Source organism: Triticum aestivum, chromosome 7A (genome assembly GCF_018294505.1).
Source record: "Triticum aestivum cultivar Chinese Spring chromosome 7A, IWGSC CS RefSeq v2.1, whole genome shotgun sequence".
Classification (NCBI taxonomy): Eukaryota; Viridiplantae; Streptophyta; class Magnoliopsida; order Poales; family Poaceae; genus Triticum; species Triticum aestivum.
Genome location: NC_057812.1, coordinates 35,142,631 through 35,156,122, shown reverse-complemented (window position 1 = coordinate 35,156,122; position 13,492 = coordinate 35,142,631). Strand labels below are relative to the sequence as shown.

General features: G+C 48.1%; 1 protein-coding gene across 1 annotated transcript; it reads right to left on the bottom strand.

Moving 5' to 3' along the window:
* Positions 1-835: 835 nt before the first annotated feature.
* On the bottom strand, positions 836-7,849 carry LOC123149012 (LRR receptor-like serine/threonine-protein kinase SIK1). Its single transcript, XM_044568540.1, has 26 exons — positions 7,363-7,849; positions 6,917-6,988; positions 6,575-6,646; positions 6,343-6,414; positions 5,947-6,018; positions 5,694-5,765; positions 5,520-5,591; positions 5,364-5,435; positions 5,205-5,273; positions 5,022-5,093; positions 4,854-4,925; positions 4,697-4,768; positions 4,540-4,611; positions 4,393-4,464; positions 4,239-4,310; positions 4,055-4,126; positions 3,877-3,948; positions 3,723-3,794; positions 3,555-3,626; positions 3,391-3,462; positions 3,217-3,288; positions 3,060-3,130; positions 2,850-2,978; positions 2,417-2,755; positions 1,950-2,320; positions 836-1,754 (listed from the first exon to the last, which is right to left on the bottom strand). Exons 1-26 carry the CDS (start codon positions 7,593-7,595, stop codon positions 1,386-1,388), a joined length of 2,949 nt encoding a protein of 982 aa, XP_044424475.1. The 5' UTR covers positions 7,596-7,849; the 3' UTR covers positions 836-1,385.
* Positions 7,850-13,492: the final 5,643 nt, after the last annotated feature.

Genomic DNA, 13,492 nt, shown 5'->3' with positions numbered 1-13,492 from the left:
AGCGGCACAGGAATGGATTCCATAGGAATTTGGTAGCCCCACTTCTATGATCCAAAGGTTTTCCATAGGAAGAAAGTCCTATGGATTAAAACCTTCAAAATTCCTTCGAAAAATCCTTCAATCCAAAGAAGCCATGATTGTTTGATTCACATGATTGAATTTCATAAGATTTATATATAAAAAAGACATTCGTAGAGTATCTAGCATCAACTCCAATGTATTGGAAAATAATCCTCTGTTCAATCAAACAAACCAAACGAAAGTCATCATGACCTTATAAAAAAGAAGAATGAAGCCCATTTCCACGAAGCACATTTGATGCGACCTTCTCATTTCATCTCATCCCACCAAATTAAGGCCCAGTTCTTATGGCCGATTCTCCAGAACCGGCCCTCCATTCTCATTTCATCTCATCCCACCAAATTAAGGCCTAGTTCTTATGGTCGATTCTCCAAAATCGACCCTCCATCCAGTTTCTCCCAGAATCTTGAACCTATAATTTTTTTTTACAATCCTGCTAAAAATATGGATTCAAGATTCTGAAAAAAGCTAGGTGAAGGGTCGATTCTCAAGGTTACGAGAGAATCGTCTAAAAGAACTGGGCTTAAATGCCAAAGTTTGCTCATCATCAAGGAGGCATGAGCTACGCGTGCATGATGACACCATCTACCGCGACAGGCACGCAACGCAGGGCGGCGAAACAGACATAAATTGATACACTACTACAGTCTACAATTCAGCGGCAGCAGCTACCCTACACTGATGTTCAGAGATTCAGAGGCAGAAAGCAAACCACCACCACCACCCTACAAGCTACGCCGCTACAGCCACAGCATAGCAGCAAACTCATAAACACCATCAAAAAATCAGAGGAGTAGACTGGACAACACCCATTTACATCGCACAATCCTTTGCCGACGACGCATCATGCGGCAGGGCATGGGGTTCGATCAATACAATTCAATGCGCTCACAGGATCCAACAACCCATCATCATCGTCACAGCAGTAGCAGTAGTAGTATCTCCCCCTCTGCCTCTGGTCATCGTCATCATCAGAGCGCATAAAGTTTTGCTAGGGGCCTTCAAGGCGCTCACGAGATGGATCACTCTCAACCTGACCGATCCACGCCATGAATGCCCAGCAAGAGCTCCACCATGCTTGCTTCTGATAATCAACACCACCAAGAAGAAGAAGAAGAAGAGCAAAATGGGAAGGTGTGAGGAAGAGCAATGGCACCATCCATCCATGTACTACTCAGAAAGAAACCCTAGGCCTATTTTCCCTGCACTGTGCTCTACTATGCTGTCCTAGCTGCATCTTCCGGCTCTCGCTACACCTTGGGGAGGAGAAGACTTTGGGGGGCGTCGTCGGTTCGCGTGTCGCGTCACATGGTGTGCTTGGAGATGACCTCGCCGAACCGCACGAACCACTGCTCGTCGGGGGAGCTGTTGTCGCCGCCCATGTCGTGCTCCGTGTTGGGGGCCGCCGCCGCCGCCAGGTACCGCGTGTAGTCCACCTTCTTGGAGGCGTCCGTCGCCGCGTAGGAGGAGGGCTTCGCGGCGGCGGGGGCCGGCATCAGCGAGAGCAGCACCCGCGCCACCTCGTGCATCGTCGGCCGGTCAATGGGGTGCCGCTTGGTGCACAGCAGGGCCAGCTGGAACGCCTTCCGGACCAGCCCCATGTCCGTGCACGTCACCGACACCTCCGAGTCCACCGCCTCCATCACCGTGTTGTCGTCGGCTCTCGACATTATCTACAAGTGCACACGGTGTGGTCAGATCATCAAACATATGTAGAAACCATTGCAGCACATCATGCATGCTGAAGATCATGATGTGGTTGATAAATGAGAACTGGAATCTCATTCTAATGAGTGACTTGCACAATGCAATGAGAAGACAGCAGTAATATGATTCTGAAGCTCAGAAGTTCAGTGTAAATGACTTACCAACTGATGCAAGTTGGAATCGTTGTCGACAGCCTTCATCCCGGTGAGCAACTCCAGAAGAACGATACCGAAGCTGTACACATCGGACTTCTCGTTCAACCTCGACGTCCGGGCGTACTCTGGATCGATGTAGCCGATGGTTCCTAGCACATATGTGGACGCATGGGTCTTGGCTGCCGGGACGCATTTGGCGATGCCGAAGTCCGAGAGATGCGCTTCAAAGTGCTCGTCGAGCAGGATGTTGGAGGACTTGACGTCCCTGTGGACTATCCGCAGATTGCAGTCATGGTGCAGATAGGCCAGCCCTTGTGCCGCGCCGACCGCGATCCTCAGTCGGGTGTCCCAGTCAAGCTTCACTTTCTTTGATGGACCTGAAATTGAGCATAGATCATGAGACAGATGCTTGTGAGACAGATCATAATTCTGCTAAAGAAAACAGGGTGAATTAAAATGTCACTGATCCTTACCATGGAGAAGATCCCACAAGGAACCGTTTTCCATGTAATCGTAGAAGAGCAGGTTTCCATTGGGAGAGAGTGAGAAGCCATGAAGGCTGACAAGATTCCTGTGCCGGATGCTACCGACCGTCTCCAGCTCTGTCTCAAACTCCCGGGCGCCATGGTTGCATTGACTGTAGAGCCGCTTCACAGCAATGGCCTTGCCACTCTTGAGCACACATTTATACACAGTACTTGAAGCGCCGTAGCCAATGATGTATTTCTCGCTCAAATTCTCTGTCAGCCTCATAATATCATCATAGGTATGGATAGCCATGTCCATTTGGAGGAGTACTATCTTTGGAGGTCCTGAACATGATTAAGAAACATCAAGATGAGTGCCATTATGACAAGATGATTTTCTGGCATAGATTACAATTTAACGGACAGGATGCACACAAACCTTGCACTGGTTTATCAGATGCTTTGATAGGTGGCTGTGGTCGCTTTGTTTTATATATTGCCAATAGCAGAACACAGAGCAATATGACGAAGCCCGAGATGATGCAAGCAATCGCTGTCCGAGTATTCACTGGAACATGAAAGTACCTAAGCATGAGTTTAAAAGCATATTGAATGAAAAGCTAACTTCAGCTTATGACTTGGTTGACACCTTTTGATCCATGAGAGTTGCCACAGCTGGAGTCTTTGCAGTGAATGCTCAGCATCGGATTTCCCAAGAAGCTGCGTGCAGGTATTGGTTAGTATCAGCAAAAATAAGGTAGTAACAGAGGGGCATCAAACAGAGCAGGTGGGAGTCAGTTTGATACCTTTCCACGGGGAACTTTGAGAAGTTCTTAGCGAATGGGACATGTCCAGAAAAGTTGTTATATGACAAGTTCCTGAAAAATGTCATGCCAATGCAGTTAGCAAACAAATCAATAAGCTAATGCAGACTAAGTAATCGCCAATGCTGCAGGGCAGAGCTGGCAAAAAGAACTTACAAGATGTTTAAGCTGAAGCAGTTAGCCAACTGAGCAGGGATCTCCCCAACCAAAGTATTGTTGTTAAGAATCCTACATATATGATAAATTACAGCTCAGTCAAATACTTGCATGGACTTCAGATATCAAAGTTCATACTAATAGCATGATGAAAGAGAACTCACAAACTATCAAGGTTCTGAAGTTGGCCTAGTTCTTCAGGGAGATAACCAGAAATGGCGTTGTTGGATAAATCACTATCAATGTGGAAATTAGGATGAATCGTCATCAGTCATCACAACAGATGACCACCAACAAAACTTAATACACACATGACAAGGGTCGTCACTTACATTACTTGGATGCTTCTCAAGTTTCCGAACTCAGCAGGCACAGACCCACTAAGATGGTTTTTGCTCAAATTTCTACATTCATAATTTTGAACATCAGAAAATAATGACCACGACAAATGAAATACAAATTTTAAGAGGCTGGTACTGAACATACAGTTGAAGAAGATGCTCAAGATCACCAATAGTAGCAGGAACTGGTCCGGAGAATTCATTGTAGGAAAGATCCCTAAGCCAAAATGATAGATACAAGGGTGAACAATATTAGAGAATGAAGTAGAATAGTAGATGCAGTGGGAACATGTAACCAAATATAGATGCAAGGGCCTCCTTACAGTGTGTCCAAATTGATGATATGACCAAGTTCAGATGGGATATGGCCTTTAAAATTGTTCGAGGATAGGTTCCTGTTATTTCATATTTGAAACAAAAACAATTCATGAGACTCTGCTCCAACAGAGTAATGCTGTAATATGAATTAGGTAATGCAAGCAAAATGGTACAAACACATGTACTCACAAGTTAGTCAAACTCTCCAAATTCTGGAAACCAGCAGGGATAGAACCGTTCAATCTATTGCCGTAAACATTGCTGAAGAGGATAAGTTCTGTTAAGCACCAAGAGAGAGATACTCATGGTTCAGGAAAAAAAAGACACTTGATTTCTAACTTACAATTTGTTTAGTGCAGTGCAAGAACTGATGTTTGTAGGAATAGGACCCTCAAGATTGTTGTTGGCAAGATTTCTAGACAAAAATACAACTGGTCAAGAATTGCACAGATGAAAGGAAATATTAATCTGTACGAAGATCCGTCCTTACAATTCGAATAGCTCTTCAAGTTTCCCAAGCTCAGCTGGAATTGTGCCCACTAATTCATTGTCATTCAGTTGCCTGCATGGAAAAAGTTCTAAACCTCAGATAGTGTTTCAAACCAATTAAAGCAGAGTATTATCAACATCAGCAAACAATCACTTACAGGTAGCTAAGTTTAGTCATGTTCCCAAGTTCCGGGGGTACTTCACCAGTAAGTTTATTGCCATGCAAATATCTGAAGATAAATGGAGCCAGAAAATGTTAATAGAAGAAAGCAATATTGTTTCAGTTAAAAGATAGATTTTGCAGATGATACTAACAGTTTGCCAGTGTAGGACAGGTTGCCGAGTATCGGAGGAATGGCCCCTACTAGTTCGTTTTCGCTCAGATCACTGAGAAACAAGAGTTGGACACAAAAAACTCATTATCGAATATTTCATCAGCTAACACCTATGCAGAGTAAAGTGTTGTGCATTGCTTTTACTCACAGAACAGCAAGAGCTTGCATGAGGCCAATCACTTCTGGAATTTTCCCAGTCAGTCTATTTCCTTGAAGTGACCTATGAAAGATAAACACAAGCATTTAGCATAAGTCTCAATGTGAACAGTATATTACAAGAGTACAAATAAGCTAAAATATAGAAGAATTGAATGAAATCAGGAGGGCTTACAGTGTAGCTACTTGAAGGAAACCTATGTTGTAAGGTATTTCTCCAGAGATTTTGTTATATGAAATGTCCCTGTGTTCCATAAATGAAATTTATAATCAATAAAAATCTTGACAAATGAGCACCAATACATCGATGATACAATCTTAGCAAGCAACATACAGAATCTCAAAGCTAGTGCAGTTCCCTATGCTCTGTGGAATTGTTCCTGTTAGATTGTTGCCCCTCACATCACTGCAGATTTGGAAGAAATTTCAGTGCCGATAAGATCAGTTTGCATGATATAAAGCAGCATCTCCAAGTAAGCACAAAACTTACAAGTACCACAGGCCAGTGAGTTGGCACATGTCAGGTGACAAGGTTCCAGTCAGTGAGTTACCCCTCAAGCCTCTGAAAATGAAGAGGATAACAATGTTAGCATCTTCTTTTATACCGACTGACTGCCGAGCGAATCTGTAAGCGAAAATAACATGGTGCAGGGGAACTTCTTACAGGTATTGCAGAACTTCATTCCAGTAGATGAGCCTTGGGATGTCGCCTGTGAGCTGGTTCTGCGCCAGATCCCTATTCCAGGTAGAGAAATGATAATTTTCAGTACTAAGAACCACATGAGGCAGAAAAGGGAAATGTCCCCAAGATAAACACTTTGAAGGCAGTATGGAAGGTAAAAGATAGATCATCAAGTTTTCCCAAGAATCCCACAATAAGTAGAGTCACGGGGAAAGAAAGGTACTAGGAAACTCACAGGATCTTGAGATTTGGAATCTGGGACAATGTGGAAGGAATGGGACCCGTGAGCTGGTTGTTCTTCAGAATCCTGCAGCCAGAATAAAGAGAAAAGTAAGCATCTTAACTGAAGCATTTTCAACCATAGAAATTTGACAGCAATCCATAAACCACAGAGAACCAAAACTTAAACTAGTTTCACAGCAATGTTTCTGTTATAACCCCAAACCATGCTTTGACCCCAAAACATCCATAAATAAAAAGAGATAAAAGCAAGTAGCCTCTCATTCCTCAGTATAATCCCAAAAAACCCCAAAGATGGGGGGTGAAAAAGTGATCATATCTCAGAAAAAGGCATGGCTGTGCCAAAACCCAAAAGGCAGGCAAGATGAACAAATGATAATCCAGTGCTTACAAATCCTCGAGTTGCTTGAGCTTGGAGATGGAGAAGGGGATGTCTCCATACAGCAGGTTGAAGGACAAATCCCTGCATGGCACACAGCACAGCACACACACAAGAAGAGGCACAGGTCAACTATAAAAATACTAGTACTAGTACTACTAACAAGAACCATCCATCTCTACAGCAGAAAGGTGGGCGTATAGTAAGTGGGACAATAAAAGAAGACCCGGATTGGGTGGCGTACAGGTATTTTAAGGAGACGCAGTCCCCAATCTCGTCTGGGATTTGGCCTGTGAGCCTGTTCCCCTTGAGATCCCTGCACAAGCAAAGGAAAAAAAAGCAAATCATTAGGGCCGAGAGAGATAAACTAATCATGAAATCAAGGAGGGTGTGGTAGGCTGGTAGTAGGCTTGACATATAAAATAGTAAAGAAGCTTTGTCACATCACGGCATGAGGGGTCAAATCGGATGGATGGATATTTTAAAGAAAGAGAGAGGGATGGGAAGATTCAGGCGCCGTCAAATGCACAAAATCTTAAGAAGATGCAAGGGGGAGGGGGGAGGGATGGTGGTCTGTGCTGCTTACACGAACTGTAGGGCCTTGAGCTCCCCTATCGCCGGCGAGATCTCTCCGCCCAGGTTCAGATTTGACAGGTTCCTGCATTTTTTTAATTTTATTCCAGGGAGAAAACCAATCACTCGTCAGAGATAAATAATAATACTCCAGTGTATTTGAGTAGCGAAACAGACAGAGGATCGTTTGTTGTGCGAGAATGAACCGAGGGGATAATCGGTCCCCTGAGAGAAAAAAAGCACATTTATTTTGTTTTCGGATGTGCAGCGGGAGCAAGCAGCATGTTTGCAAAGAGCGGGCGAGCTTTGAGAGAAAGCAAAGAGCGGCGGCCAAGAATCGAATGAATGGGAGGGGGGGAAAGGCAAAGGGAGAAACTTGTCATGGCGTCGCAATGCCAGCCGGAGAAGGAGCAGTGAGGGGAGGGAGGAAGGAGGATGGGGGGAGAGGGAGGCACGCACAGGGAGAGGACGGCGAAGGAGTTGGCGTCGCAGGCGACGCCCCGCCAGGCGCAGTGGTCGCGGCCGCCGTCCCAGTCGGCGAGCGCGTTGGCGGCGTTGCCGAATCCCGCCTTGACGGCCATCAGCGCCGCCCCGTCCCCTCCCCCTTCCGCCCCCTCCGCCGCCGCCAGCCCAAGAACCACCACCAGTAGCACCACAGTCGCCGCCCACCGCCGCAACGACGACGGCGCCATTCCCTCCCTTCCCTCCGCCGCCTGTGCACTCTCTAAGAAATCAAGAAACCTCCTCCCCGGACGACCGTGGAAGCTACTACTCCTACCACCACTGCTCCAGCACCGCCGCCGCCGCTCCCAGACCCAGACCCAGTCCCATCTGGCGAATGGATGGATGGATGGATGGAGTAGATGGGGGGAGCGAGGGGGAGGGGGAGGGGGGCAATGTATTTGTCGTGGCGACGGACGGATAGCGACGTGACTGTGGTTGCTTTCGGGGGGCAGCCGCTGCGCCGCGCTGCAGGGGAAGCAGGGCCAGCGCCCGCCGCGGTGTGTGTGGTGCCAAGAGAGAGAGAAGCGGGGCCCGCCTTGTCAGCGGGGATGGCCAGCTATACGTGTAGTACGAGAGGGGCGGGATCTCCTCCCGTTTCCTTTCGAACGCCCTCATGTCGCCCGCCGCGGCTTTTTACCGCGACGATGACATGCGGGCCCCGGCGGGCCCGGAGGCCAGGCTGTAGATGGGTGGGCTGTGATTAGATGAGCGGGCCGGCCCGCTCGTAGGTGATTACCGGGGTTTGTTTAGGCCTTGTTCGGTTGCGGGTGAATCCGAGTGGGTTGAAGGGGTTTGAGGGGGATTTAAACCTCTTTTAAGTCAAAATATGAACTAATCCCTGCCAATCCCCTCCAATCCTCTTGAGGAGAGGATTAACCGAACAAAGCCTTAAGGGGAGGGGGTTAACAAGGTTGGAAACGGGATTGGATTGGCGGCCGGATCGGGGTGCGGAGGGGGGCAACTCCGTGGCCGGCGGTGTGGCTGCGGGTGGGCCCGGCTCGGGGTTTAGGGGTCATGCGGCGGCCTTGATGGACGGACGGCGTCGGTGGACGGTGGTCCACGCCCCCAACTGGCCGGCGACGGACCGGCCGGGCATCGGCGCATGCACATTGGCGCGCTCAGGGACTCAAGCTGAAGGTGAGGCCGACGGCCGGCGTGATCGACGGATGGATGGAGCCGGGTAGGTACGTGAAGGAGGTACGACCGTGCATGAATGTTGCGTGGCCGATCAGAATCACAACGACGCTCAGGCTGAGGCTTTGGATTGATCACGGTTCGTGGGATGGATCTAATGAGCGAAGAAGGTTCGGCTCAGCGCAATACTAGAACACAAGGACGCTGGGACAGATACTCGTACTGCATTCCAAGCACGGTTTGGTCGACCGGCGGCAAGCCGTGAACACTGCCTGAGAACCACCGTCACTTTGATTGCCCGCGGCTTTCATTTCTCCACAGGTTTTGTCGTAACTAAATAATCGGATAAATCGGTCGTGCAGGAGGAGGAAACCATTGGCCGAAGGGAACACACAAGAAGATAAAATTGTCTGTGTGTGTGTTTTGTGTGCAGGTCTGATATGAAAAGGGCGCAACATCGATTGACCATTTTTCAGATTTGTAAGGGCATGTACAATGGTGCTATCTTAGAAGTGCCACGTAGGATAGATGATGAGATGGAGGAGAGAGAACTCATAAGAAAAGGCTTGTCTTCTCTTATTTAAGAGAAGACAAGAGGTGATCTCTTAGCACACTATGTGTCACCATTTTTTTAGGAATTGCTAGTTATTGATGATAAAGCTAAGAGATGACCCATTGTAGACAAAAAATTTTGTCATCTTTAAATTACATGCAAGACTTAAGATAAGACTACCTTATCAACCATTGTACATGCCCTAAGGTGGATAACTTTACTAGGCCGCATCCCGCTGGCCCGCAAAACGTGTTTGCGGGCCGACGCGGACGGCCACAGATGCAGACCCCTCAAACAGACCCGCATAAAAGTATATTCGAGGAATATGTTTTTATGCGGGTCGGCTGGCTTCTGCGGGTTCTGCTCGGACACCACCGTAACGACCCATAAACAGAAAAACTGCAAAATCTCGCATTTGACATAGGGTCTCACAAACAAGTTCAAATTCAAACGACATAACACACAGTTTTACGTGCAAATAAAAGTCAAGTTCATTACGGCAAACGCAAAAGAGGGCCTTGCAAAAGTTTGCACCCATGTCCGGCATCATCTTGACCGATCTTTACTCCGCGCCACCGAGTCCATCTTGAAGTTCATCGCCACCACCGAAGCCACCTCCCGCGCTTGTTCCAACTACCGCACCGAAATTATCAACATTGCCACCATATGGAGCAGAAAAAACATCTACAGAATTGTAACACGCACCGGCCGACGCAACAATTCTCCTCTTCAAGATTTCTCTCCTTGCCATATCGTGCCATGTTTTGGTGAGATCGTCCATGTCATTGCGGTTCATTGACATTATCTTGTTCTCTTCGGCGAGCAGCTTGGACATGGCTTTGTTTTCTGCAGCGCGTGCTCTTCTCTCCTCAATGGCAGCTTTGCGCAGCCCCTCTTCTTTGAGCAACTGTCACTTTTTTTGCTTCTCCTTTGCCTTCTTCTCGGCCAATTCTTTCTTGATCTTCAATGACTTCAACAACATCGACTCGTTTGATTGCACCATGGCATCAATCTTCTCCCCCAAGCTCGATGCTTCTTGCTCTCTCTTCATCTTCTCCTTGGTCTTCTTGTCGCCATCGGGCTTGTGCAAATTTCTTGGGCCATCATCATCCTCATTTTCATCCATGTTTGTTAGTAAGCCTCTCTTTGGTGGGGACTCTTTGTCGATCAACTTTCACTTCTCGCACTTTTGGAGCAACTCCCAACAATGCTCTACTTTGAAGAATTTGCCTTCCGAAGCTTCCATGTCCTTGTATCTATGTTGAGAAATCTTGTCCTACAAAACGTGAACAAAGTGATGCAATTATTTCCCATGATGCAAAATATGATGATGCACAACTTGAACAAAGGCAAAACAAACTCGCATAGTGGGACTCCACGGTGCCACTTGGAGGTCCATTGCGTACTTGCTCCAAGCAAGCTGCCCAACGGCTGCACATTGGTTTGATATTCTCCCGGCGCCCTTGAAGCAGCCGAAATGTGCGTGGAGTCCTATTGGGATGCTTTGCCATAATGCGGAAGTATTGATCTTCAATCCTTTGCCAATATCTCTTGGCGGTTTGAGAAGTACCCGTGCATGCATCAAGAGACACCACACTTCATGCTTTGATCAAAGCTTGATCTTCCAAGATCGTGTAATTCTTTGATCTTATAATTTTCCCAGTTTTTGTTTGCGATTGCTCATACGCTTCCGCTTCGATCTCCTCCAATTCGTCCTCACAACCATGATCATCCACGCTGCCCTCCGTTTCATTATAGTCGAATGCGGCGAAAGGGGCTTGATCAATGACAATCGCGTTCGTGTCCAACAAGTTCACGAACTCGGTAGTTGCATTGTTTGAACCACCGCTATAGTGAACAATAACAAGTCACGAGCTATCGGTGATAATGGCGAAAATGAAAGGAAATCGCCATGATCGAAGACGCATACCTTCCGGCCATTTCGTCGAACACCTCGCTTGCGGGGGGAGCGGCACCGTTGAACAGCATAGCCAGAGCACCTCCTTGCGGGGGGATGGAGTGAGAGGATGAAGAAGGTGGCTTCTTTGTAGCCGGAATCTTCCTCCGCTTTACGCCCGCGACCTTGCTGACCTTCTCCGCCACCGGCTGGGATCGCGCTGCCGGGTTGGTGCCCGGAGCGCGGGCCATCGCGGCGGGGGCAGCCGGATTCCCGCCCCGCACGACCACGTTGCCCAGCCGCTTGCGGGCAGGCGCGGCGTTTGCTTGGGCGACGGCGACGAGATCCTCCCGAGGGGAAGGAGCGTGCGCGACCTCGACGGCGACGGGGGACAGCATGGGGTCGTCCATGGCCGCGAGGGGCGGCCGGGGAGGAAGCACCGGAGCGTGCGGAGGCGGGGCAATGGTAGCGGAGGGTGGGGGAAGCGGGAAAGGGCGCGCGGAAATGTCCCTCCCGCCAAATCTCGCTGCGGATAGGGGTTGAGCTCGGGTCGGCCTCCCAGCCCGTGAAAATAGAGGTTGGGGGAGAAGATTTACCGCGCCCCGCAAAAATATTTGCAGGCCGGGACGGGATGCTGGGTCTAATCGGGCAGGTTTTTCCGCCCCGGCTCGCAATTTGATGGTTATTTTGCGGGCCGGGGCGGGATGCGGGGTCTACTAGAGTCGCTCTAAATGGCTCCTTCATGCACTCACACCCGGCCGGATGAAACAACCAACAAGTCAAAATGAAATCAAAAATTTAAATTCTGTTTTACGGGGTAGAAGAAGTTTCATTCCATAATTATAGAGTTATGATCGCAAGGCAAGAGAAGAGATCCTCTAGATGTATGGAGGCCCTCTGTCGTATCTAGCGGGTGAAGAAACACTTGGCATTGTAGGGTCTGGTGGCACAGGCTGCAGGTGGGCCCTGCCCGTGTGCCTCTTCTTTTTTACCTTATACTAGAGCGGTAGAGCCTACGATGGGAGTGAGGATCATACCACGGGCGTGCATTGTGTGCTCTGTATCTGCGTGGCACGACCGATCGAGCGGGCTAAGGAACTGCGATGTACGGACACACATGAATGTTGTGTGGCCGATCAGATTTAACTACATGTTAGGTTGCCTTAAGGCCAGTTTTTTTAGGCGACCTTAACTAGATAGGATTGTAAAAAAAATATGGAGTGGCGATTCTAGGATAAGCTGAGGAGGGGGCGATTTTAGGAGAATCGCCGAAAAGAACTGGCCCTAATTTTGGTAGGCCGTGTTACTTGTGTTGCATGTGTCCTTTGGACCTACGGTTGATTGATTAAGAAGGACAGAAACAAATAATTACAGACGGTGGTAAGCTGCGGCACAGCTAGAAATTTTCATCATTGGGTTCATTAGGTGGTAAAATTATTTTAAATTTCATAGTAAACGGGAAATAAGTACAGTTTTTGTTTTTGCAAGAGAAAATTTTAATCTATTTAGAATCTGTCATGGCACTACAGAGAATAGTAGAGGCAATACAAATTACAATTAGGTTCATGGACCATCTAACGATGACTACAAGCATTGGAGTGACACGCCGCCGTCTTCGCCCTCCCTCGCCGGAGCCATGCAAACCTTGTTGTAGTAGACAGTCCAGAAGTAGTTGTGCTGAGGCCCCAAAGTACCAGTGCACCCTAGCCGGAACCATCGCCAACGAAGAGAGTCGTGGACATAAATGATCAAACATGTGACCACACCAACAAAGATGAATGGAAAACTCGATGCAAATAGATCAACCAAAACCAACACCAACCAAATCCCGCGAGATCCGATGAAAACAATCTTCATACACCCTCTTACGACGCTATATGCACCATCAGAGCAAAGATGTAGTGGGAGACATTATTTCTACCGAGGGACATTGCCAGTGCAACACAGCCCCAGCTAAGACGCCGAACCAAAACAAAACCGGGAGCGAGGTCCGTCCTGCTGGCGGGGGGCCGAGATCCTTCGCCCTTCCACGACCCAGAGGTCATCGGAGTCGAGGCAGACTAGCGGCGGCGCTAGCGAGAGGAGGAAGAAGACTTTTGGGGACGAGGAAATACATGCACGCTTGGGACTTTGTAAAGGAGGTTGTCTAATTTACAACCCGTGAGTATATATAGATAAATTTTATGAGTAAAAAGGAAGTATGCTTCTTCTGTCCAGATCCATGGGGTATACGTGTAGTGAATATGATGTTTACTGATTTTGTGTCGCATAACAAAAGTAATTATCAGCCAAAGTTTTTTCTTGACCGAATGAACCCTCGGAAATTATATCGGAGGGAGGGGGGCAACAAACCCTGGGAAAAGATACCCGAGGAAGACCAACTGAACCCTCAGAAATTATACCGGAGGGAGGGGGCAACAAACCCTGGGAAAAGATACCCGAGGAAGACCAACTGAACCTTCGGAAATTATACCAGAGGGAGGGGGGCAACAAACCCTGGG